This window comes from Centropristis striata, chromosome 15 (assembly GCF_030273125.1).
Source record: "Centropristis striata isolate RG_2023a ecotype Rhode Island chromosome 15, C.striata_1.0, whole genome shotgun sequence".
Lineage (NCBI taxonomy): Eukaryota > Metazoa > Chordata > Actinopteri > Perciformes > Serranidae > Centropristis > Centropristis striata.
The window spans coordinates 35,477,035-35,503,036 of record NC_081531.1 but is presented as its reverse complement, the minus strand read 5'-3'; the positions used below and the strand labels follow the sequence as shown (position 1 = coordinate 35,503,036).

General features: G+C 35.9%; 1 protein-coding gene across 7 annotated transcripts in view; it reads right to left on the bottom strand.

Moving 5' to 3' along the window:
- Nucleotides 1-26,002, bottom strand: part of npas2 (neuronal PAS domain protein 2) — a 56,628-nt gene that overhangs the window by 19,566 nt on the left and 11,060 nt on the right. For all 7 annotated transcript variants that reach the window (XM_059351899.1, XM_059351901.1, XM_059351900.1 and 4 more), the window contains exons 2-9: nucleotides 7,749-7,927; nucleotides 4,918-4,974; nucleotides 4,096-4,250; nucleotides 3,854-3,945; nucleotides 3,420-3,509; nucleotides 1,982-2,102; nucleotides 897-1,010; nucleotides 578-696 (exon numbers count right to left, since the gene is read on the bottom strand). In XM_059351899.1, the coding sequence (XP_059207882.1) occupies nucleotides 578-696; nucleotides 897-1,010; nucleotides 1,982-2,102; nucleotides 3,420-3,509; nucleotides 3,854-3,945; nucleotides 4,096-4,250; nucleotides 4,918-4,974; nucleotides 7,749-7,804 (804 nt within the window). In that variant the 5' untranslated portion in view covers nucleotides 7,805-7,927. The remainder of the gene's footprint in view (nucleotides 1-577; nucleotides 697-896; nucleotides 1,011-1,981; nucleotides 2,103-3,419; nucleotides 3,510-3,853; nucleotides 3,946-4,095; nucleotides 4,251-4,917; nucleotides 4,975-7,748; nucleotides 7,928-26,002) is intronic.

The following is a 26,002-nucleotide window of genomic DNA, read 5'->3' as shown; positions in this document are numbered from 1 at the left end:
TATCTTAATGATGTAATCAGTTGGAAGGTACACAGCGTGCAGCAAGAAATCTCCAGAGCGTGCTCGACACGATGGAGTAAGACCAAAATGTGTGATTGCCTCAAACAAACAAATTTGCCCTAAACCCAAAGACCAGGGGAGTCAAACTCAAATACACAGTGGGCCAAAATTTAAAACTTGGATAAAGTCGCGGGCCAACATTGATATTTACATGACTATTGACATTGTAGATTCATCAAAACTATTAATGACCACATGTGGAATTATGTACTTAACAAAAAAGTGCGAAATAGCTGAAAACATGTCTTATATTCTAGTAAGCAAAGGGTGGTTACTTTGAGGAATCTAAAATACAAGACATGTTTTCAGTTATTTCACACTTTTTTTGTTAAGTACATAATTCCATATGTGTTCATTCATAGTTTTGATGCCTTCAGTGAGAATCTACAATGTAAATAGTCATGAAAATAAAGAAAAACACATTGAATGAGAAGGTGTGTCCAAACTTTTGGCCTGTACTGTACATACAAACAAACATAGACTTTTTTTAGGTGGTTAAGATCCAAGCTGGTCTCACCTTTAGAAACTGTGGAGTGACTAATCGTACAGTAGCGATGAGGCAGACCTGCTCCTCCAGCGAAGACTGCAGACTTCTTGGTAACGACAAATCGAGCCCGTTACAAGAAGATGTAGGCACTAAATGACAGAACACAGCGTACATGGGAGAATACAGTTGGTCAGGACATCCTTCTTCATTTTATGACATGAAAAATCATTTTCGTTTATACATTTTTTTGTTAAAATAATGCTAATTAAGAGGTTTTATGGACCTCAACTAGACTGACGTTACACATTTTACAGAGTGTTTTCAGCAAGGAGAAAATAAAAATCCTTACCATTGTTATGAAACTTGAAATCTCCAACAAACTTGACATATTCATATACAGGCGGCTCCTTTGGGTCTATGTTACCTCTGGCTAGATGGCAGCAAAATTCAATATGTGCCTCATCTGAAAAACAGCAGATAAATTATTATTTCTTAATAATTACACAGCATAAAAAAAGTACTTCAAGACTCAGTCGCTCTCCAATGTGAACTCTCTGACGGAGAAACCTGTTTCTTTGACCTCAATAAGAGTTCTGAATTTTCTGCAAATTGACAATGGAAGTGTCCATAATTTGCTAGCAGCTACACTCAGATTGTTACTTCACAGAAACTCAAAATTCTTTGTTTTGAGTGGGCAGCTCAAGGTAGTTAGGGGCACTACTTGAAGTGAGCCATGGGATTACAAAAGGAATTTAAAAAATCCACATCTTGTGTAATGTGATTTATTTCCGCAGCAAATCAGTCATTTTGTTGAAACACAGCATGTCATTTCTGCTGAATAAGGAAAAATTCCATACCATCCCTTTTAAAAGCCCGACATTCCTTTTTAGAAAGCAAAAAGATGGATGTCTCTTTTGAAATGTGCCAAAGAGATTGTGATGGCTCTAGACATGTCTCTGTGACAGTTTGCTATTTAGGTTTCTAAGTATAGAGCGAGACACGAGCTCCTCGCCATCTCTCTTCCTCAGAAAAGCCCAATAGTAACACAGGATTAAGGTCAGTGTCTTGAGCCCCATATACTACATTGCTTTGGATTACTGTGCTAACATAACAGTGATTTAAAGTCTTAACTATGATACTAAGCTAGCTCCTATTATTAGCGAAAAGGCTAATCATAGATCCAGACTAATCAGCAATCCAATAAACTTTAGACCCCAATTCAGCAACCTGCTCTATATTTAAAGAGTTTTACGTGACGTTGCCAGTGTCACAACAATTGTTAGAGCTGTTCTGGAATGGAAATCTGCACAGGACTGTGACACATAAATAGAAAAATACCAACACTGACTATTACTGGACGTACACAGTCTTTCTCCCACATTATAAACTTCTGACCTCCCGATCAGACAAGCAGACGGCCAGTAGGATACTCACTGTCAAGGAAGTCAGCAGCAATGGGGTCAGTCATCAGCATGTGGGATGATAGCAGCTTATACACCTCCCCGTGTTCCCGCTCGGGGAGGAAATTCAAGATATTTTGGTCCACCATATCTGACTGGTGCAAAAGACAACATGTGTGATGGTCAGTGTTTTTTGGAGAGGACGTCATGTGCAATAATATAGGTAACATAATCACGACACACAGGAGATTATCTGGATTTCTGACCTTTAAGCATTTAAGTCGTTTCAGATACACTCAGAGCTTATGGCAGCTCTTATTATGATTATTATTGTTATGTATTTTTTTATACAGTACAGGCCAAAAGTTTGGACACACCTTCTCATTCAATGCGTTTTTCTTTATTTTCATGACTATTTACATTGTAGATTCTCACTGAAGGCATCAAAACTATGAATGAACACATATGGAATTATGTACTTAACAAAAAAAGTGTGAAATAACTGAAAACATGTCTTGTATTTTAGATTCCTCAAAGTAACCACCCTTTGCTTACTAGAATATAAGACATGTTTTCAGTTATTTCACACTTTTTTGTTAAGTACATAATTCCACATGTGGTCATTAATAGTTTTGATGAATTTACAATGTCAATAGTCATGAAAATAAAGAAAAACACATTGAATGAGAAGGTGTGTGTCCAAACTTTTGGCCTGTACTGTATATAATAATGTCTACAATGTTTAATTGTTAAGTGATTTTTGTTTTGTCTTGTAGACCCCAGGAAGACTAGCTCCTCCCACTTTTGGTGACAGCTAATGAGGATCTTTTTAACAATAACAATAACAATAACTCAAACCACTTGGCTGAGGTTGCCTGGGTTACATTTGATTACACATCTTTTGTAGTGTAATAGCTAATGCGTGCTGATGCATCTGCAACAGGAAAATAAGTCATAAAATGCAGGGCATGGTGTTTGGTGACATTCTTTCCAAATTATTGCATGAGACGAGGCGTATTTGACTCTGGTGACAGCCATATCTCTTGCTTTACTGACACTAACGTGACAGGAGGGAATGTGGATATAATATTTGTGCCCTTGGCCCTTCTGGCGGAAGTGACGTAGGCAGTAATAAAATATGAACACGCATGTTGCGTCTCAGCTGTCTGCTTGTGTTGGGATCACAGAAACACATTTTAAAACCAAGTGAGAAAAGACTATGAATGGTGTCCAAACCATCTCTTGTAAATGTGTTTTGGGAACAAAAATGAAATGAGCATCAAAACATAGATAAAAAGTCTGCTATCAACACCACATCAGGGTAACTGCAGATATCAGTTCTTAGTCAAATATCACACAATAAATAACAGTAAACAAGCAATTGGTCTGTTTCTAATCAAGCGGCATTTATACCTTACCAATACTAAAATAAATGTGATAATAAAAACAATTTAAACAGCTTCCTTACTTACCGGTAAATGTCCAATAAGTGAAGACACACTGTCAGATACGTATATGATGTTGCCATCTGTAGTTAATGCTACCAAGAAACCGTCTAGGGCCTGCAAGAAGAGAGGGGAAATTGGGCACTTTGAAGCTGATGTAATAAGGTGTGGAGGCGTAAATTAAAAAATTGCACTCTTAAATTGTCACATATCATATCACCATCATCTGTGCTGGTTACATGCATTACAAAATGTTTTTTGGTGCCTCAGAGAGCCTCCTCTGCTCTTAGGGAGCGCTTACATATCCAACATTGCTTTAGATAAGAACATGAAAAAGGTTTATAATTCAGCTGCAAAATGTAATTCTCATCGTGTCATCTTGCTCTCAACTCTCCATGTGCATTTTAGGGAGATGGTTTCCTTTCTTTTTGTAATAAAAAACACATCCTCCTGAGCTTTACCTCCAGCATTAGCTGAGTGAACTCCTCATTACTGAGGAACGAAGGCTTCCAGTCCTGTCTCACATCACAAGTTTCGTTCTGTGCAGTGATGTCTGAAAAAGACAAGATGAAGATTGAGATAAAGTGTCTGTGGTAACAAGAGAAAAAAAGGGGCAATGTACAGCAAAAAGGTGAGTCTAAAAGTAGAAACAATACAGTCTTTCTCAAGCTTAGCATTCAGCGACTATGTTACATTTTCCTACCTTTCTGTTTCTGCAGGAAGTCAATGGTCCTCTGCAGAATGGTAGACTTGTCCATCTTGCGTGGATGTCCCTGACCCTGCAGCATGGTGCATAGCTCCTTGATGAGCACATTGAATTGGTCTCTTCTTTTCTTTTCTGATTTGTTCCGAGATGCCCTGCAGCAGTCAACACAGGAGAACGGTTAGAAATCAGCAGTATCGCAGGTGGAAGCTCAGCCAGTTAAGCACCTGTAGATTAACGCATACTGATTTTCCAAACAGAAGCTAGCCAGGACTGCAGGCAAGGCCACACTTTGTAGGACAAATCACACATTTCAAAGAAGGTATTTTGGGAGAACTAGTACAAAAATTGTAGGAATTAGACATAGCTTCCTCAACATTACTAAAGTAACTTTTTCCCATATATATAAAACAAGAAACTTTTCAATAGCCAGACAACAAGTATTACACCTGGAGTTCTCACTGAGAAAGACTTAAACACCTTTAAAAATGTGTGAAATATTTAATTACATTAGATGGCTGAAAGGAAGCGAGAGGAAAAGGTGCAAAAAGCAATCAGCACTTGTGAATGCATTCTTACATGAATGATGTATAATTTTAATAAAAAGTTATGCCAAGCTGGACTTTCATGGATTTCGGTATTAATCATTAATCATAATGTCACATTGAATCTTCAAGGCTCTTGCATGTTCTTGCATGTTTTCCATCTCCCAATACTCAAAGAGCAGAAAGAGAATCTACAAATTCATTGAGTACAGTTGTACAAAGTAATACTGTACCGTGTGTTCAGTCCAAACTGATAAAAATAGATTTAATAAATTACCTTTTTGCCCTGTCTTTCTCATCTTCATCCATTAAATCATCCACACAGCTGTTGGTGCTGGAAAACAGAAAAAGGGTACAAGGTAAATTAAGTTTCTTTGACAATTTAACAGTGTTATCACATGGTATTTAAATTCTGTCATGATACATTGTCGACCCTTTTACACACTAAAAAAAATGATTCAAGCCCTTCTTAGATGTGACACATTAATGTATTGTTTATCTAATGAAAATATATCAATTAAAATCAAATCAGAAGTAGTTTAAGAAGTGTAACCTAAAACGTATTAATTGACTCCCCTGTCCTTCCCTTCAACCCAAAAAGAACGACTTTCAGTTTTCCAATTCTATGTTTTTAGGTTGAACGAACACAATTTCTTTATTTTAGCTCTCCTCGACATAAATGAGTCAATTTAAATACAATACATACATGTTGGGCTACATATATTTGTTGGATGGAAATTCTGCCCACAATTTAATTGAGTTCATCCAATGAGTTATTTTTCTGAGTGCAGCAGAGGTCGACTCTTTGTAGGAGAATGACTACTAATACCATGTCATAAAAAATATCACACTAATAACACTTTAGTGTTGACGAGCAACGGGAGCAATCTGATCCAATATCTGTGCAGCGTTGTGATACTGATGCAATTCACTTATCGGATATGGGGCTAAAGTCACTGATCCATATTAATAATGGTGGAGAATGTCCCTAGGGTCATGTTGGTTGGGAGAGCTTGCAAAGAAGCTAATGCTAATGACAAGTCTCCTGTCAGGGGCTAGATTTTCTAACGCCTGGAAACAGAGACATGTCTACTGTTCTCTCAGAACACTTGAATTACAACAAGGTGAAAGGGTTTTATTGTTTTTTAACACCAAACAATCCGCCTACCATAGTTTTAAATTTGTCAGTTATACACATGCTTATCTTGCTATGAAGTTTCAGTGTCTTCAGTCAAACAAACTGTGTACTAATTGGCTAATCTATATGCACCACCAGAAGACAATGAGTGTGTTTGAATAACCCAGTAACCCAGTTGGACTGCCTTGTGTTCCTCGGTCACTGTGGCATGTAAACATTCTACTACAGATGTTTGGGATGATGCTGTTTGATGAAGTATAAAGATAACAAGAAACATGGCAGCAGATTTAACACGTGGAATCACATTTTATGTATGAGAAGACACCTTCTGCTCTGTCAAAGAGGAAAAGGAAGTGCCAGTGTTATTGTTTTTACTGGTATTAGATATTTACTACTCCATAACGCACGTGTAGACTTTAATATACTGTACAAGCTTATCAATACTCATAAAGTCATAAAGCAATGAGGTATGTAAACAGCCTCACCTAAGTAAGACTTTAACCTGTAACCTGCGTGTTACTAAAGCCACAGATAAGCAATTTTTTTTGACACTTTGCAGAGTTCCTTTGGGTTGCAGTTGGCTTCAGAAAAAGCCTTCGGCTCGGATTAGGTTTGGCTATTTTCTCATTTAATCTATTAAGTAATGTCCTTCTTTCTCTCTCTATCTGTGCCAATTGTCTGCAATCATGCATGTCATGTGTTGCAAATATACAAGAAGAAGAGTGAAAGAGTATAGCAATAGCTTTGCATGTTAAAAGTTAGTAATTCATTAAAAAGCCAAAATATCGCTTCTGTTTCGGGTCTAATATTTAGACTTTAGTGAATATATATAACATATACAGACTGCAATAAGATGCTTGTATTTAATTAATACTTTCAGTAAGAAAACACTTAAATGGTGGTATTGCTTTATTCCTGGAATGTATTTATTTATCATATCATAATAAGACAAAGTGGTTCGTCTATCTTCTACGTGTACACAGTGATGTGGGCTATTGGTTGGGCCAGAGCATAAAGGGCAGGAAACGCTTTATAAAGCCTTTATACGTGAAAGAGGAGATTAAGAGGTATTAGATATGGTGAATCATGGAAACTACAGGTAAAACAGGTAGCAACTAGAGGAAAAGTTGAGTCAGAAATAAGGGGTGTGTTTGTGTTCATTGTTGTGTTACATCAATGTAAATAAAGCCACACAGTGATTCATTAAAATAATTCATCACCCCTTACAGATGCAACTGCTCTGAAAACATCTGTAAGAAATGTTCACTTTGTCGGATGACGCTGCAAAATGTATTTGTAGCCTATCGCTAAGGTGTCATGCAATGTATTTTTAACATTTGGCCCTTTTTTTTATATTCATAACTTTATTTCTTAATCCATATTTAACCTAAAGTCTCATCAATCCAATATGCCAAACATTAAAATAATTCAATAGTGAAAGAGGCATAAGAATAAAACTGTATAATTTACAGATTTAAGCAACTTGTCTACATTATCAGTGAGCCAAAATAAGCCAGTGACAATACTGAGGCTAACGGATGTCCACTTACATTTAAGACGAAAGATATGCGTTTCATAAATTAAACATTTTGAGTTTTTTCACACAATAATGCATCAAAAATAGCCTAAATTAGTGTGAAAGTACATGCAATTTAAAGCCTAATGGTGAACCAGTATTTAACCATACTACATATATTTATACTGCATGTTCAACAGGATTTACATGCTTACAAAATATACCAGAAAACTGATCTGCTTCATTCTGAAGAGTCAGTTTTTTCAAAACCAACATCTTCTTCTCATCTCTTCTCTGACCCAGAGCAGCTTTCTTTCACCCTTTACATGGTTTAAATTACTAAGGCAGCATTTCTACTAGGAATAATTCAATGTTGAAGAAGTATTATAACATATAAAGTACTCTAAATGGAGCAGAAAAACAATAAAGACCACAGTGAAGTTTTAATACTCACTCCCATTCCCTCCTTGTGGATGGACAGGAGCCCCCGAAGTCAGAAAGGTTGTCCATACTCACTCCTTTTCCCAACCAGGCCCTTTCTGAAGTCTTTTAAGTCCCATCCGCACTGACCAAATGTCTACCGGGGACCAGATGTCCACCACCTCCTCGAGTCCGCCAAAGAAACGCCAAATCCTGTGAAAACAAACAAAACTGATTGAAATGAAGTGGAGATGTTGTTGAGGACGAAAACTGCATCGCAAAAACTTGTTTAAAGAGATAGTTTACCCTAAAATCAAGAGATTCTGGAAAGAGACCTTACACTTTAAGCACCAACTTCTGTTATTTGGGAGAAGACAATATCTCAAACACCTAACAACTTACACCAAAACAATCTAGTATTTTTGATTTTGGGATGAACTGCCCCTTTATGGTTAGCAGGTACAGGTACTACATTAACCCATAAGAACCCAGAGCCAGTTATCCTTAAAGGAAAGTTATGGGGGATATACCACCATTTCTGATGTGTTTTCAAAAACACTATCCCTAAATGTCAAAGATCTGTGATGTGACATAAACATTACATTGGGCGCTTATAGTATTTATGTTTAGAATATTTATGTTTAGAATATTTCGTATTTTAAAATTTAAAAAAACTAGACACAAATTTGCCTTTTTCTCGGCATCTCCACAACATCTATCAAAATTGTGACATTATTAGTTCCGTTTAACAACAAATTATTTTTTAGATTTGTTTTAAAGTAGCATAATAATAATAATAAATCGCTAATAAATAAATACAAATAACCATGTGTCTTTTTGTTTATCAAAATTGTGACTTTAATTTGTTCAGGAAATATGGTCAAAACAAGTTAAATGCAATACAGGACAAACTATTAACGGATTAGAATTGTTAAATGGGTTTTAAACTTAGCCTGGTAACAAAAAATAGAAGATTTAACATGTTTGTTACACGGGTGTCACCATGGGTTCTTATGGGTTAAGTAAAGTCAAGTCAAGTCAAGTCAAAGTTTATTTTTTATAGAGCACATTTAAAAACAACCTCAGTTGACCAAAGTGCTGTACAGTTATTAAAATAGAATAAACCATACACAACTGGGTATAAATAAAAACAATAAAAAGAATAAAATACTAAAAACAGTAAAAACAATAGAATAAAATAGTAATAAAAACTCAATCCAAAACAGAGTTAGAGATAAAAAAAGACAAATAAAAGGGTAAAAAAGGAAAAAAGAAAGCCAAGGATTCTTGCCTAGCTGGGACTGAACGCCAAGGAGAATAAATAGGTTTTTAATAATGTTTTAAGGAAAAATACAGGAAGATCCTTCATTCATCTTAAAAAAACATCTTCCCTAAAGACTTTGCTGGATAATCATTAATAATACAATGTAAAGTGCATTAGCAACCTGCAGCTACTACCTGGGTACAATACTTCTTCACTAAAGAAGTGTTTTTGCACAGGAGGAGCTCCCCTGACCTAGAAAACTGTCTGAGGCAGAAACCTCTTTTGATAACCCAGCATAAGAAGTGAGTGTAGAACAGCCACCTCCTTCACATCCTTTGTACAAGATGAGCTTAAACAACATGGAGCTGACACCTTTGTTATACACCACACTAAGAACTCACACACTGGAGCCTTGGTCAGAAACATATGACTGTATTCACTCACAGATATGTTCTCTGTGTGGTTATCATAACATAATAACATACGTCATCTTAGTCACCATGTCAAAATAAGGATTAAGTGTTTTACCACTTTTTACGGTGGTGTTTCCAGTCGGAAAAGTAAACACTACTTTACTTTAGCCATGATTCATTTAGTTCATGGCTTTGTGGTGTGGAAATATTTTTACATTACTTATAAATTATATCCGGGTTATTATTACAGCTGGTGGGTATTTCGTCAGTGTTCATGTGGGTTTGTCTTTATTCGGCATTTACACAAAAAGCCTCAGGGGAAACTACTGTTATTGCATTTTCCATCATTTGAAATCAAAATGAGACTCACTGTCAGGGGAGGAATAGTTAGTTAAGAGTGATGAGGAGCAACCCCGGTCCCTGAATAGTTAACTACTGAAGATATTTAACGGTACTTCAGGAACGGTTTGAATGATAACTTACAAAATGTGACTTTCATATGTAACAATGTGAAACAGGTACATAATCTCTCCATTAACCCATTGAAGCCTGGAAAGCGGATATGTTGTTTTGTAGTATTTGTATAAGCTCTCAAATACTTTTTGAATTTCATTTCTATCTGCTACAGAGGCTGAAAAATCTATTATTTAGTAGAAGCCTTGACACTTCTGTTGAATTTCCAGAAAAACGTCAGATTTTATGAGCTTATTTTAAAATCGCCCAGAGGTTTTACAGGCGTTTTATGCCTCAATGGGTTAAACTTGTGATGATTACTACCGTGGCGAGTATATTGATTACCCTGATGGGTGAGCTAGCAGCTAGCAGCTAGCAGCTAACACTGCTAACCCCACTGCTAACAGTCCTAAAACATCAAAAGTGTGGACAGAGCTGGCAGAGAGTCTTATCCGCTTTTATTATGGAAAAGAATTACATTAGAATTTCATTTTAGGATTTTTTTATCTTAGGTTTCAACATTCTTCCTTTCTCATGTACCTTGTATGAACATATAACTGTATGCAGCAAATGTAAATAATTGAACATGAGCAGGAATGATGTCTGTGTCCATGTGATTGATTGTCCAGGTTGTACCACACCTAATGTCAGCTGGGATTGGCTCCAGCTACACTGTATCCCTCTAATGCAGTAGTTCTCAACCTTTTTAAATCGCGACCCCCAATTTAACATGCATGTTGTCCGCGACCCCCGCTCACAAAACATCTCTCTGTCTGTGCATTTATATATTATTTTATATTTTATTGTTACTTTTAATCTAAGTCCTTTGCTATAAGTTTAAAGGTCCATTCTGACCTCCTGAGTGTGTAACAGTCAGCTTCAAGCCAGAGACTCCTTGGAAAGTAATAACTTGATACTTTGGGATTTGTCAGAAAAGACACAAAATGACCCAAAAAAAGAATCAAATTGACCACAAAAAGACACAAAATGATCAAAAAAGGCACAAAATGACCAAAAAAAAGACACAAAATGACCAAAGATAGACACAAAATGACCAAAAAAGACACAAAATGACCAAAAAAAGACACAAAATGACCAAAGATAGACACAAAAATGACCAAAAAAGACACAAAATGACCAAAAAAAGATACAAAATGCCTAAAAAAAGGAAACAAAATGACCAAAAAAGACACAAATTGACCACAAAATGATCAAAAAAAGTCACAAAATGACCAAAAAAAAGACACAAAATTACCAAAAAAGATACAAAATGACTAAAAAAAGGCACAAAATGACCAAAAAAAGACATGAAATGCCCAAAAAGACTAAAACACATTAACACATGAACACTTTAACACAGTGGAGACAGAGCTGACTTCCAAAATGATTTGGCGACCCCCAGAAATCATCTTGCGACCCCAATTGGGGTCCTGACCCCAAGGTTGAGAATAGCTGCTCTAAAGGATAAGCAGGTATAACTAATGGATGGAAGGATGTGCAGACTTGGGGAAAAAGGGAGATACATTTCATGTGACAAAGCAGAGCATTGCAGCGTAAGACATTTCTCAAGTGGTGCAACATATGAGAAGAGGAAGAAGCCAGCCAGGAACTGCCAGCTGATTTTAGAAACGCACTGGTACCAGGAGATTGATTTACATCAGCACATGGCACTTAGATATTATCAGCAGTCACATGAGGAAAGAAATCCTATGGATCAACCTCAGTCGATAAACATTTTTCTTCTTAAGAGTAAACTAAACTAATCATGTTGGTCACAATAACCTTAATCACAAAAACACTAATACACTTATACAATATATTATGTTGAATATCAGCAGGGACTACATCTTTGCTTTGCATTATCGCTAAAATTCCTGCTCTCAGATCAGGAGATATATCTTGATTTAAATCTGCGAACTCGTGAACTTTTAAGAATGCCTCCACAGTTTATACTTATCTACTTATCTACTTCTTGTCACCAATGCAAGCTAAATCAAGTAAACTCTGAATGCTGCTTTATGCTCAAATGTTTCTCATCTTACTTTTGATTCAACAGATAGTCGCTCCACGTTTTCTGATTTTCTGGCTTTTTGTCATATCACAAACTCATCACACTTCTTGTAACTGCTTTACAGTTTATCCTAGAGGATTCAAAGTCCTATTCAGCAGGCACATTCAATTAATTCGCCACAATTCATTCTTGGTTGCTTCATTACTCTGTAATTCAAGTGCATATTTTCTCTACACACCAAAATCAAATGAGTCAGATTCAGCTAAAAATCACAAGAAATCAAACTGAAGCACAATACAAAGAGACGTTTCTGACAGGCTTTTACCAGAATGCTTTCTTCAATAGATTGTTTCAGTTCAATCATATACAACTAGTTTGCATTTGTGATTTATTTTTGTTCCACTCAAACACAACTGGCCAAATTTCACATCATGTCTCCTACTTCAAGTCAGCAATCTTGAACTATGGACAGTCTGTATATATTTAATTATATAATGTATATAATGAATCCATGTTCTTGATAATCTCCCTACTATGATGTACACGCTATTACCCAAACTTCAGGGTTAGCTCATTCAGTGGAGGTATGACTTTGACAAAAAAATCAGTTTAATTGAAACAAACCTTTCCATTAGAGTTAATTAAGGAAAACAAAACAACATCTCCTCCTTTCCTCCCCTGTCCACACAAACCATTAAGAAAGAAATCAGGAAAGCCGGGATGCACTCAGGGATGTTGAGCTGCCAACTACTGAAATTTTAAATTGTTTCCGAAAATTCAAGCACTTATTTAATTGGGCCATTAAGTTTTTAATCTTTCCCAAATTGGTCATGACATTCTTTTTTTCATGATCAGCAAGAAAAACATTTGCTTATCGCTGAGGGAAATGTTTAATAAAAGACATAACTTCTGCATTTACTGCAGTGCTGCTCTCTCTTTCTGACAAACTAATGTTGCAACATGTTACAGTGTTACAGCTTCATACTGACTCAGATAATTCCTCAAATAAAAAAATAACAAAGGCACATTTTCTATATTACATAAAACCGATGATTCGAGTTACTATGAAAATGTCTTTTTGAAAAAATCTTTAACTTATAGATCTTCACTCTGCAGAGCTGTGTGAAATGAAACCTCCTATATCAGCCTGCATCCTTTTAATGTATTGAGGTTAAACCACACCTTGCAAGGTTAACAACTAAAAAACACCAGAGTCTAGTTACACTTGTGCCCTCTGGTATTTAAAGCCTTTAACCAGCAACCTGAACTCATGACCCAAGTCAGTACACTGAAGTTCAAGTTCATGACTAAACTGCAAGTAAACAGGCTGTAACAGGGACAGAGACTATTACTCCAACAACTAATGACTTTATTATTCCATCTAACCTTCCAAAGAGGAAACTCAGTGTAAGAATATGAGTGTTTTTCTTCAGAGTGTAGGTTACATTTTAAAGTTTAATGGAGGAAAACCTCACACCTCAGCCTATAGCTTGTTACTGGATATAATGTTGTCCCTTTGACTGTACTCAGTAGGTTTCCTGGTACAAACAACAGCATACTGCAGATTTTTAAAAGTTACTAGCAGTCTTTTCAATGCTTTGCACCTCCAGCTTGCTTGCTGCTGAAGATAAAATCCTCCAATGTGAAAAAAGGACATCTGAAAAGCCCTTGTTCCCTCTTTAATTTCACATATTTCCTGTTTCCTGGTATATACTGGTGCTGGTCTTTTGACATTGTACAAATGTAGTTTGTCATCTTGTGAAAGAAAATCCGATGTCATTATCTGCCAGATCCCAATTTATGGATTATTGCTTTTAGTTAATGATATAGATTGTATCTCTCACGCACACAGGTTGTTTTTAAACCCATCAGTCACTTTAGATAATAGTTCCTCAGAAGAAGTCTGAGCACAAATGAGAGATCTTGCTAACAGATTTTCTCCCTACAGCTGTAAAAGACAAAGTACCTGTTTGACATCAGTGATTGGGGTGTGGCTCCAACCCTGTCATGTAAGCATTACACATGCATTGATTTCCTGTCACATGTGATTTTGCATAGATTTTCCATGTTGACAGCATGAACTCGCTTTCATTGGATGCACATTATTCAGATCTGACATACACTGTAAAAAATGTTTGTAGAAATAACAGTAAAACACTGTCAATTTGCATCAGAAATAGGTCGTAAAATTAAACATTGTACATCACCGTAGCAGATACTTTTAATTACTGTCAATCAAAGAAGAGTAAAAAACTTTAAATTCTACCGCCATAAACTGTAGAAAACACACAGTTTTGCTGTAAAAATATACATTTTTCATGTAAAGTTAATGGAGAAATACCACGATGACACAATTATCCTAAAAGTAATGGGATTATTCAGTATAAATTACAGTTTTTGCTGATATTTACATTTACATACGCTCACTGTATTTTTTACGGTGATGTTCTGGCAACCACAGCTGCCGGTATTTTACCGTAAATTAAACAATTTTTTTTTTACAGTGTACAGTGACATCGTCACACAGTCAGCTTAACAAATTATGGTCCGTCTTACAGTTTTCCAGTCGTTTCAAAATCATGAAGCAGCATCTCACTGGCCCCCAACGGCTGGCTGCAATATATGTCATAAAAGCTGCCCCCTACATGAGCCAAACTAAAAAAATGTGCACATTAATTATGTTTTTTCCCAAATATGGTTGTAGGCATTTAGATAGCTATATTAGATTAGATTAGATTTTATTTGTCATTGCACAGAAATACAACGAAATTCAATGCACTCAGGTACTGGACTCATAAAAAAAGTATAATAAATAGTAAATAACAAGATACATCTCATCTCAATAAATAGTAAATAGAAAAGATACATTCTCATTCTCTCAGCACTTAGTATATTCATGTCATTCATTCACTGTACCATCAACTTAGTGCTATATCACCCTAAACTATTTTCAAGCATTCATTCTTCTGAAATTTGGTTTAAGTTATTTGTTGCTATAAAACGCGGGTGTGATGTTATTGTTGACAGCTGTGATTTACACATGATTTATTGGAAGAAAGTTCAATACCGCGACTCCACCTGCCATTCACTACTGCACAGACTGGCGCCAAATGTGCAAGAGTTGCCTCGCCCGTATCTGAGATATTTTGGCTTCACCTCATCCATCCTCATATTCAGTCTATGAGCAAAGCCCACACTTTTTTACCTCAGGATGCTTAAAGCTCTTTTAGCATAGATGCAGACTAATTAATACAACAATGCAGTCTATTTTAAATCAAATATGAGCAATAATAGAACTAATGAGAAACTACTATTCTGCTTTCAAAAAGGCAAACTGGATAAATTACAGCTAACAAATTATTTAGCAAATGTATTTTAAATAAATGTTTGCAATTGAGCCAATGCCCACAGATAAAGTCCTTTGTATTTGCAGTATTGTGAATTGTGCAGCAGTAGAGAATGAATCTTTAACTTTACATTCAAACACACAAGCAAATTCTTAAATGTATATTTACAATGTAAATCCCCTTTTGCAGAGTTAACTGTTTTAATTAAGCATGATTTATTAAATTATTCAAATATATTAGGGTTTGTATTATAATGCATCCTAATGAAAGCTCTTTTAGCATAGATGCAGACTGGCTAATTAATAAAACAATGCAATCGAATTTAAATCGAATATGAGCAATAATAGAACTAATGAGAAACTACTATTCTGCTTTCAAAGAGGCAAACTGGATAAATTACAGCTAACAAATTATTTAGCAAATCAATATTTAGCAGTAATTACATACAAATACAAACATGCACATCCTGTAAAGACAAGTGCCAGACTAAACATGAGCAAAGATCAGGACAATAACACACAATGCAATAAATATTCATCATCACCATAATATTTTATTGCTGTTGACTGTATTTTGCTAGAACTAATTCACACACTAGGGTACTGTAGGTAGTGAGAAGGAAAAAAATACTATGGTTTTCCAGCTGGAGAGCTCAGTATTTCTGCTGCTCTTGTGCTGATAATTTAAACTACTTGCTAATCCAACCACAGATCCCCAGGCAGTGACTGTAAAAGTTTACATTGCCTGACCACTCCACCTGCATCTGGTTTTGAGCCTACAGCTCAAGCTGTCATGTAAACATTAACTGGGTCTGGACAAGCTTAGTTTCAGTCAAAATGGAAATTTTTGGTTTGACATGTCAGCTTTAGCTTGTACTGGATCTGGAATTATTTTTATACAAAATGATCGCTTTAGATAGTTATTATGGCTAATTGGTAAAATACAGATGAGCAATGTCCAATATCACAGATATATCTGCTGGTCCTTTATCAATATATTAGCCCAGCCTATATATGATACATCCATATTTGCATATGTAGTAGTGTAAAAATGAATATATAACACTATTGAAGTTGTAAAAACAACTAAGAACTTAGTGATCAGTCTTTAAATTTAAAAAAAAGTTTCAGTTTTCTGTTGGTAATTCTGGTGTTAAGTGATAAGGAAACAGGAAATACTTGGTTACACACCTAGAAATGAACAACAGTAGGAAGGCCAATGAGTGCACTCAATGACCTCTTTCCTTCCAATATGTACATAGTAAATAAGTTATTATGCCACACTTCATGCCAGGATCAGACAGAGGAAATATATCTGTAAGAAAACCATGTCAACTGCAAGTGAGAAGCCCAATATGCGTCCTTGACTAGAAAACAGTGGATTAGTGAGAGAAATGTGAACTGTACTAGACTTAAGGCTGCCAGGTTGGGTAACATCAGCTTGACCTAACCCCGCAGTGAGACATTATTACAGGACTTCCTCCGCTGACATCTAACATTTTGCTATGTGACGTCTTAGAGGAGGCAATGACGAAAAGCCAATCATTATTTTTTTTTACCATGAATGTCATCAACAGTGGTATAACGGAGGAAAAAATAGGTTATCCAACCTTGTAACCAGGGCACTTGATGACTGTGAGCTGAAAACATGAAAGCAGCATTCAAGAGCGGCCGGTATATGTAACGTTGTTAATACACATTCTGTATTACACCAAATCCATCTTCACCCTACGCAGTCTATGTAGTAAACGTAGAAAACACCAAATCATGCTGTCGACCACCTCACCTTTAATTTATAAAGAGGCCGCTCGTGAACTTTGATGTTATAATAACCGCGACATGACGCGAAACTGAAAGCTTTAATTAAATCTCACGTACCTTGAAAACGAGTCTCCAGCAGAAATAAAGCTCCGCACTTAACTTTAGTCATTTTTAAAAACTAAAACATAGCGACTGGGAGCAACTACCAGCGTCTGACTGACCAGGCTGGAGCACTGCAAGCGTTAAATTGCATAACGACGCCTAAGTTAATAACGTGCTCTTATTAATCGCCGGGGAGCTTTTTGTGGCTTTGGCAGCCCTAATTTATCAAAGACACACGAGCAAATTATTTCCCATTCGAGTTGCGGGCTGTGTCCGTCTATTTTCCAGGCACTGTACTCCACATCTTCCGCTGGCGGTGGCTTGTAAACAGGCTGAGAGCTGAAAGTAGGTCAGCTGGTAGCTCAATACTCTGCTAAGGACGGCAGGCAGCAGCATAAGCAGGCTGTGCAACACATCCGAAATAAACCTATAGTGATCAGGAGGAGGGCTTGTTTGTAATATTTAACACGTGCTGCATGCATAACTGCATCCCTCAAAATGTCATTTTGAAAACTGGAAGGGAGATTGATATGTGCAGGGTAATATATGTGTAGAATGGTGAATGGTACGGTCTGAAGTGAAGCCTAATACCACTTGGCCATGGGAGCACAACAAGTAGCCTTTAATCTTTTAGACTAGGTCCATATTTATCCAGAAAGAACAGCCCAGTGTAAACTAGTAAAAAGTAAGGGGCTGCCATAATGGGACATTAATTGACCTGTCAGTCAGTCTCCAGAATAAAGACAATAACATGTCGAGGAGGTAATGGTGTCTCCTCCCTGCCGGCAAGACAGCAGATTAGCCTGTCTGACCCTGTTTATAATAAGTTCATAAACCATTTATTTCAATCTGGGGCCACAAAGATGACATGCAAATTCAAAACAAGAAGCTGAATGCCTTTTGTTTTTCCCCCTCAAGTACTTCCTCACTTCCTATGTTTTTGTGTGTGTTTTTTTTGTTTGTTTTTTTTACAACTTCCTGGTTGCCTTTTCCTTCAGTCCCAAATGTGGGTCAGCTGTCTGCATGACTAATATCAAGGGCTCATAATGGACCGACTCCAAGTGTTTTGCTTATGTCAAATAATCACACTAACTGATTACAGCTGTAAATGTATATTCGTGTGTTGACAGCTTTTAAAACAGTTTAAAGTGAGTATTTAAGGCAATCTTGTATACTTACACTATTTTTGATACAATAATCAGGTGCAACTTTGGACTTGGAACAACCCTGTTAGTATTTGATTGCCATACTTACAATGTTAATCAATGCAGTTTATCTAATTGGACAGTCTCCACTGAGTATACAGTCAACAAGTGTAGACAAGTCCTGAATTGGATTGACACAGTTTTGTTTTGATTGACTCCCACTACTATTGATTATAGCCATCATTTGGCTTTGATAACTAAATACTATTTTGATATATTTATGACAGACCTGAATGTGATCCTGTGTCATTGCTGATAAAAGAGAAAAATATCAACAGAATTCTTGGAGAGTTGCTAAATATGTGACCTCCAAATCTTTTCTCACTCAAGTTAAAAACAAGGTTAGTGTGGAGCAAAACAGATGGATTTTTATCACTCTAACTCAATTTCTTCACTTTTTTAGTAAATAGTTTACAGTAGAACAGTACTAAGAGTCTACAGAAGAGATAGTCAGCCAACTGGTGATTGAATTTACACTTCAAAAATCACAAAAATGGTACTCAGCATACTAGCACTAATAAAAACTCTTGTTAGCTAGAGCTTTTATCTGCAGTAATCTTAAATCCAGTGGAAAAATCTCATTGGCTTTTTATCAAGAGAACTTTCTGGTCATCTAACAAAGATAAACATCATCAGCATTCGATCACAGTTCATCTTTTTTTTTACTTTTTTACCCTTTTATTTGTCTTTTGTGACCCATTTTTATTCCTTGGCTTTTTAACACTGCGTGAGTTTTGTTGTCCTCTGTGTCTTTTATTTCTTTTATTTATTTTACTACTTTTAACTGCGTCTTTTATTTTATTTTACTATGTTTATCTGTTTGATTGTATTGTTTTATTTATGGCATCATTTTAGATTTATACACTTATTATTTATTGCTGATTGGTATATGGAATTGTTTGTTTTATTGTTGATTTTATGTACAGCACTTTGGAGACGTTTGTGTTGTTTAAATGTGCTATACAAATAAAGGGGGATTGGATTGGATTGGATTTTTTTTATCTCTAACTCTGTTTTGGAATGAGCTTTTATTACTATTTTATTCTATTTTATTTTATTGTTTTACTGTTTTTAGTGTTTTATTGTTTTCATTGTTTTTATTTATACCTATTTGTGTATGATGTATTCTATTTTAATAACTGTACAGCACTTTGGTAAACTGAGGTTATTTTTTAAATGTGCTCTATAAATAAACTTTGACTTGACTTGACTTCAGAGGAACATGAACGTCTGTGCAAAACTTCATGGACAATCCACCTGCGTCGAGACATTTCAAAACAATGAGGAGACAAGTCATTAGGATCATTCTCTGGGGACCATGAAAGTCTTTGTAACTGTCTTCAAAACCTCACGGCAATCCCATCCATTAGTAGTTACCGAGATATTTCCATCTGGATCGAACATAGAGAGTGTGGGGGGCGACCAAGGTTATTATAGTTAACGAAAACTAACGAAATAACAAAAACTAGAATTGAAAAAACATTTTCGTTAACTGAAATAAAAATAAAAACTAGAGTTTTAAAAAAACGATAACTAACTGAAACTGTATTTTGTGGTTACAAAACTAACTAAAACTAACTAAAATTATAGTGAAAATGTCCTTAGTTTTCGTTTTTGTCAACTTTTTTCATTCATAATTCAGTGTTTCTATTTGAACCTGCAACACATGGTGAATATGTTTACTGAGACTGGGATGTTTACACTCCAACCAAAATTCAAAACAGTTAATAACCTTATTGGGGCTGAGATGATAAACCAAAGGAAATAAAGGCAAAATTTATTATGACCTCTTTGAATCTGGCACCCAACAAATAGCCCATTACAAAAAAACTAAAACTAACACTAAAACTAATAAAAACTAAACTGAAACTAAGCATTTTCAAAAAATAAAAAATAAACTAAAACTAGAAAACTCACTCTAAAAACTAACTAAAACTATTATAACCTTGGGGGGCGACAAGCAATAATGGTCCAGAGTCTGATTCAAACTGAGGACGTTCATGCTTTAACTCTTTATGACACTGATCCAGCAGGGCATCAGCTGCTAAACTGTTTGTACATCATGATAATCACACTAAATGATTTTTCCCCCTTAGGCCTGTATTGACTTAGTTGTGTCTGACACACTTCTGATAAGAAATGTGTACTTCTGTCAGGGTCTTTGATATTTACACAAAGCCGAAGTGCTGTGTTACAAGATCATTTTGCAACTCCTACTTTGATGCTGCCATCACTTATATAATCCCACAACGTCCTTTTCCTTTTGATTCTGGACATTTAGGTTGCATAGAAGAGTTTCCCCAATGATACATGGTCTTATGATTAAGACCAGTTATCATGTGAGTGAAGAGTACAGCTAAAAGAGCAAACAAGAATAAAAAACCTTAAGTGCATTTTCCCAATCAGACAAATGGAGCTTCTCATAATGAAAACTCTATGCAATAAAATATCAACGAGGTGGAAAATATATATAACGTAATATTAAATACTGTGTGCACAATTATGAGCTACACAGGGGACACTATGTTGCGTTGTATATTTTTGGTATGTCAATGTTTTTAATACCTTAGTGCAGGGGTGTCAAACTCTGGCCCGCGGGCCAAATTTGGCCCGCAGTGTAATTTTATTTGGCCTGCGAGCCAATATCAAATTATTATATTCATTTTTGATTAATTGTTTTGGGACTGTTATGGTTGTTTAAATTGCTGTTGTTTTGGTCTTTTAAAACTTGTATGTACATTTTTATGTTATGTGTATGATTTCTATGTGAAGCACTTTGTGACTTCTGTCTGTGAAAGGTGCTATATAAATAAAGTTTACTTACTTACTTACTTACTATTATTATTGTACTATAAAAGCTGACCCGCCGGTATTATATGGCGCATTTACCGCTAATACTAGATTTATTATTGTTATTTTATTTTTAAATGTATTAACCTGTTGAAAAACTTTATTTTGATATTTAAATCAGAAGGATGCAAATAGAAAAGAGGCATACGATTTTTATTTAATTTTTATTTAATAAATTAATGACATTGATGTGTTTTTTGTATGAAATTTGAATTTGCATGTCTGCACTATTTAGTTATATATTGTATGTTTATAAGCGTTGCTGGTTCCATATTTAATGTTAAAGCAAAACAAGTTTGGTATATATTAAAAGGTTTATTTGTTCAATGTTGGCCCGCGATTTTATTCAAGTTTTAAATTTTGGCCCATTGTGTATTTGAGTTTGACACCCCTGCCTTAGTGGCTACATGATTTAAACGTCAAACCAAACCAAATGGCGGCCTCTGTCTCTGCCAGTCCTAATTATGACATTTTAGGATAATAATTTCTCCCCCGACATCTACGTGCTTGAGTTAGAGGTATCGCAATACTAGATTTGCAGAACACTTGCCTCAATGGCAATCTTCATGTAATGAGTCACACTTTCCCACAGTTGATTCAGACTGCAGCTGGTGTAGTAGTCCAGGTTTCGATGAGTGATTTGGCTTATGATGTGGTACTAGCATGCATGACGCCATTTTAACCAGCTTGCCAGACATGGAGCCACAGCAGCACAGCCAGTCATAACTTGTCCCTCCTTCATCAAATGAAGAACCCCATATTTGTGCTCAAAAGATTCTTGAATCTTTGTCCCGCATCTTTGTAATGAAGTAATATAACATAACTGTTAGCACTAACTAGCTTGGGTAGCACCAGCCCTCAGTGTGGCTGCTTCACAACAGAGTTTATAGACACGTTTCCTCTCCATGGTACAGCTCAACTCAGCTCGACTCGACTTTCTTATGGTACCAGTTTTTTTTTTCTGAATTTCATTTTCCACAGTGGATAATAGTCCCTCAGTGCAGGTAAGATTCTCAGCCGGTCGCTGCATAACATTATCGTCAAAGAGGCATTTCCTAAATCCTTTCATCAGCGACCAAACAGTCTGCACTTCATCAAATGAACAGCCTAGTTTTGCCAGCTTAAAATCTGGGTTTCGGGACTGAACTAAATTGTATTCGCTATTGATGATACCAGATTTGTGCAGGATTTATAAAAGTGAGAAGTGATCAGAGAGGGTATCAGCTGAACTTCTCACCAAGGAACCAGAATATGCTTCTTATATTTAAGGAAAAGGCAACTATTAACTAGAAGGACGATAAAATAATTATTTCACTGCTGTGTGTGTGTTGAAACCTGTTGAAGCATGATACAGTTTAGCCTTATTTGACACAGCGAGGCCACCAGATACCACCGAGTCCACCCACTATATTGGCCACATTCAATGCCCAACGTTGGTCCTTTCTGTGTAAAGCTCCCACTGTGTGATCACACTGGCTGTCCCAGTTTCTCTCATGTTTGAAAAACATGGAAGTCAGGTGGACAGCAATTTCCTCCCAAATGAGAAAAAAACTGTTGTCAAAAATCAAACATCAATTACATGGTAGAGGTGACTCAACCAGACAAAGACTCCATACAAAACGCGCTGTCAGTGAACCAAGATCGGAAACAAAAATATTAAATTCAATCATCTGCAATTGTGTTTCTGCAGGTGTCAATGAGCCTGCAGCAACCCAGAGGCTCCAGCAAAACTACAAACAGTTGCAGAGTTAAATGTTGATTGTGAGTAATAAAATAATTATTATTTTTATTTCACTGTGTCTACTTTCCAAGGTTCAGGTTGTGTGGCACATCCAGCAACATTTATTTATATTTGTTGGCTGAAAGCAACCACAGATTTTTCTTTTCAAATTTTCTTTTAAATAAATGTTTGTGATTGAGCCAATGCCCACAGATGAAGTCCTTTGTATTTGCAGTATTGTGAATTGTGCAGCAGTAGAGAGTGAATCTTTAACTTTACATTCAAACATACAAGCAAATTCTTGAATTTATTTTTAGAATGTAAATCCCTTTTTGCAGAGTTAAGTTTTAATTAAGCATGATTTATTAAATTATTCAAATATAATAGGGTTTGTATTATAATGCATCCTAATGATTTCTTAAAGCTTGAATTGTAAGAAATGTCTTCCAACATTACAGTAGATTAAAGATTACAATTACCCATATTTAAACAGCGCAACAACCAGAGCAATCCAGAACTCACTGCAAAACGTATTGTTAAGTGATCCAGTAAAGTCTTACATGAATCTAACCGTAGAGACAGGAAGAACAAAAGCAGTATGAAGTACTCTCATAAATATCTCCTATGACTCCTGACACAAAATGCTGACTTTAAAGCATGTACAGTTCATCTAATAAATAAAAAATAAGTAGGACTTCAAAATCCTCAAACTCTAAAGCAAGGAAACTCTTTGAATTGTATCATCATTTGAACACAGCTTTGATCACGAGATGTTAGAACGCATGAAGTAAGAAGTCAGCCAGAGAGATGCCAGTTGGTTTATGCTGCTGTCAGATCTTAAAAACCAAAAGCTGATATGTCCTGACGTTTATAAAAGCTAGCAATGTGATAATAATAAAACACTTAATTAAAGACATTTGTTGCAGATGGATGTAATATAATGTGCTTCACAGAAAAACAAAAACAAAAGACAAATAATAGTAAGTGATGCAAATGGCTCCAATGGGCAATGAGAGATACAGTAACTGTCTAAAAAGCCTGACCTTCAACACCCAGAAATCATGTCAATAAACTGCACACACAGCACATTTGTGTTTACCAACCCGTCTAGTCTGTGAACTACTAAAGGGGTGAAAGGCAAATGATTTTAAAGTGAGTGTGGCTGTGTTTTACTCAACTTGCTTCATTTTAGAATTCCTTACTGGCAGTATAGTGATTGTAACACATTTGCATTGCCTCTTAATAGTTTTTTGTAATTCCTGCATGAAATAAATGTTTTTCAATGATGTCTAAAGCTGTCAGGTGAACATTTTACAGTACAAAGACTTCCAAACTGTGACCCTTTATGGACTCCATGGACCAGACAAATCATTTGTGCAGATCTGCCATGACATTGAGTACAGACATTTATGTCCCTCCACTAAGGATTAACTGCAATAGTTAGTAATCATTACACAGTTAAATCTCACTAGCCTCACTAGCTGTTAACTTAAACCTTTGCTCTTTAGGTGGACAGACTCATTTGTCTTTGTTTCCTTTATTTTGTATCAAATGCTTACAGGATTAATTAAGAAATACAAATCGTTTACTCTGCATAAAGTGCAGCTTTAAGTGAAAGCCATAACCTGTCCAGTCTTGTCCTGGTGCTTATAAAGAGCTGCAGCCCTTTTATGTTGGATATGAGTAGTAGGGTTCTTGCATCTGGTTGGTATGATGTGTAATGAAAAGGACAGTTCATTAAGAAAATTAATCCTGAATGTTAAAGAAATGATGTATGAATGTATCATGTTAATGATTACATATTGAAGAAATGAAATAGGGTTTGTAGGAATGAGCAAAATGAGAAAAACAGTGTAAATTTGTTTAACGTTGTCACCTCTCATATTATAGTGCTGAGCTGATATATAGGACAGTTTGAAGTGGTAAGGTGGGCTCTCTTACTATATATCTGAGTGAAATGACAGAGGGACTGGACTGATTGAGGGAGAACAGCACCTGAACTGTTTGAGCTGTGAAATGAGCTGTTTAATTTTCTGTTTTTTTTGTCTTAAAGTCTCACCATGCTTCGCTGCACCTCACTTTCTAACACTATTTAATGCTTTCTAGCAAAAATGTAATATGTCCAACACTTTCATCATCACATAGTTAAATAACTAACTACATTTTTACCAGCCTTAGCTGTACTGTGTTTAGTGCTTATCATCAAATATCATGGATGTATAAAGGGAACCGGATAGAGCATTGAATGTGAGGTGTCTTTCATTCCTATAATAGTTGATCGGTGGCGCTTAAGCTAAAAAAGTAAAATAAAAAATATCTTATGCCAACAGACTTCCGTTTTGAATGTAAATAAAACGATTTAATAATCTCTTCTTATATACTTTCCAAATGTTATCAGACCAAATTAATCTAATTCTGATTGTAAAATGAGTTATTTCGCAGGGGTTATGATGTTTCAAAAAATGTACCTACAGATTTACAGACGTCTCTTTGTCTATGGGGAAAAGTCCTTTTGGGTCCCATCGCATGACTTTAAAAGGGAATGAGAGATGACACTAATGATTGTTTTAATTCATGCTTTGCCCAAAGCACACCCGTAATTACTTATGAGACTAAATGCAACCTCTTTAGCGCTTGCACCTTACTTTGTGCTCACATTATTCACCGTTTCACATGGTAGGGGGGTTGTATGCCACAAACTGCCTCTTTTGACTGCAGATTTAGATTGTTTAAATAGGGAATTTGTTCCATACATCTCTGAACTGATAAATATGCGGTACCTTTTTAGTTATGACCATGACTCAAAAGGAATAATCTCATATTAATGCAGGAACAGCTGCCAGTTGTTATGTAACATAACAAAGCCAACGATTGAAGGCTGTTTTAATTAAATGATGTTCAAAAACGTTTAAAAATCTGTAGGGTAGCAGTTATATGTTAGCTACACAAGAGAAAGTGAATAATGCCAGAGTGATGATATACAATCTTCCTGAACTAAATTGTTGCTATGCCAGCGACCAACAAGTGTGAGACATCTAAGATTCATAAAGATCTCCCACATTTTACTGCATTATTCACCATCCGCCTACATAGAGATTAGTTCTGCTCTTTTATGTAGGTCATGCTATTGGATGATGAGATGACATTTAGTGCTCATAAGCAG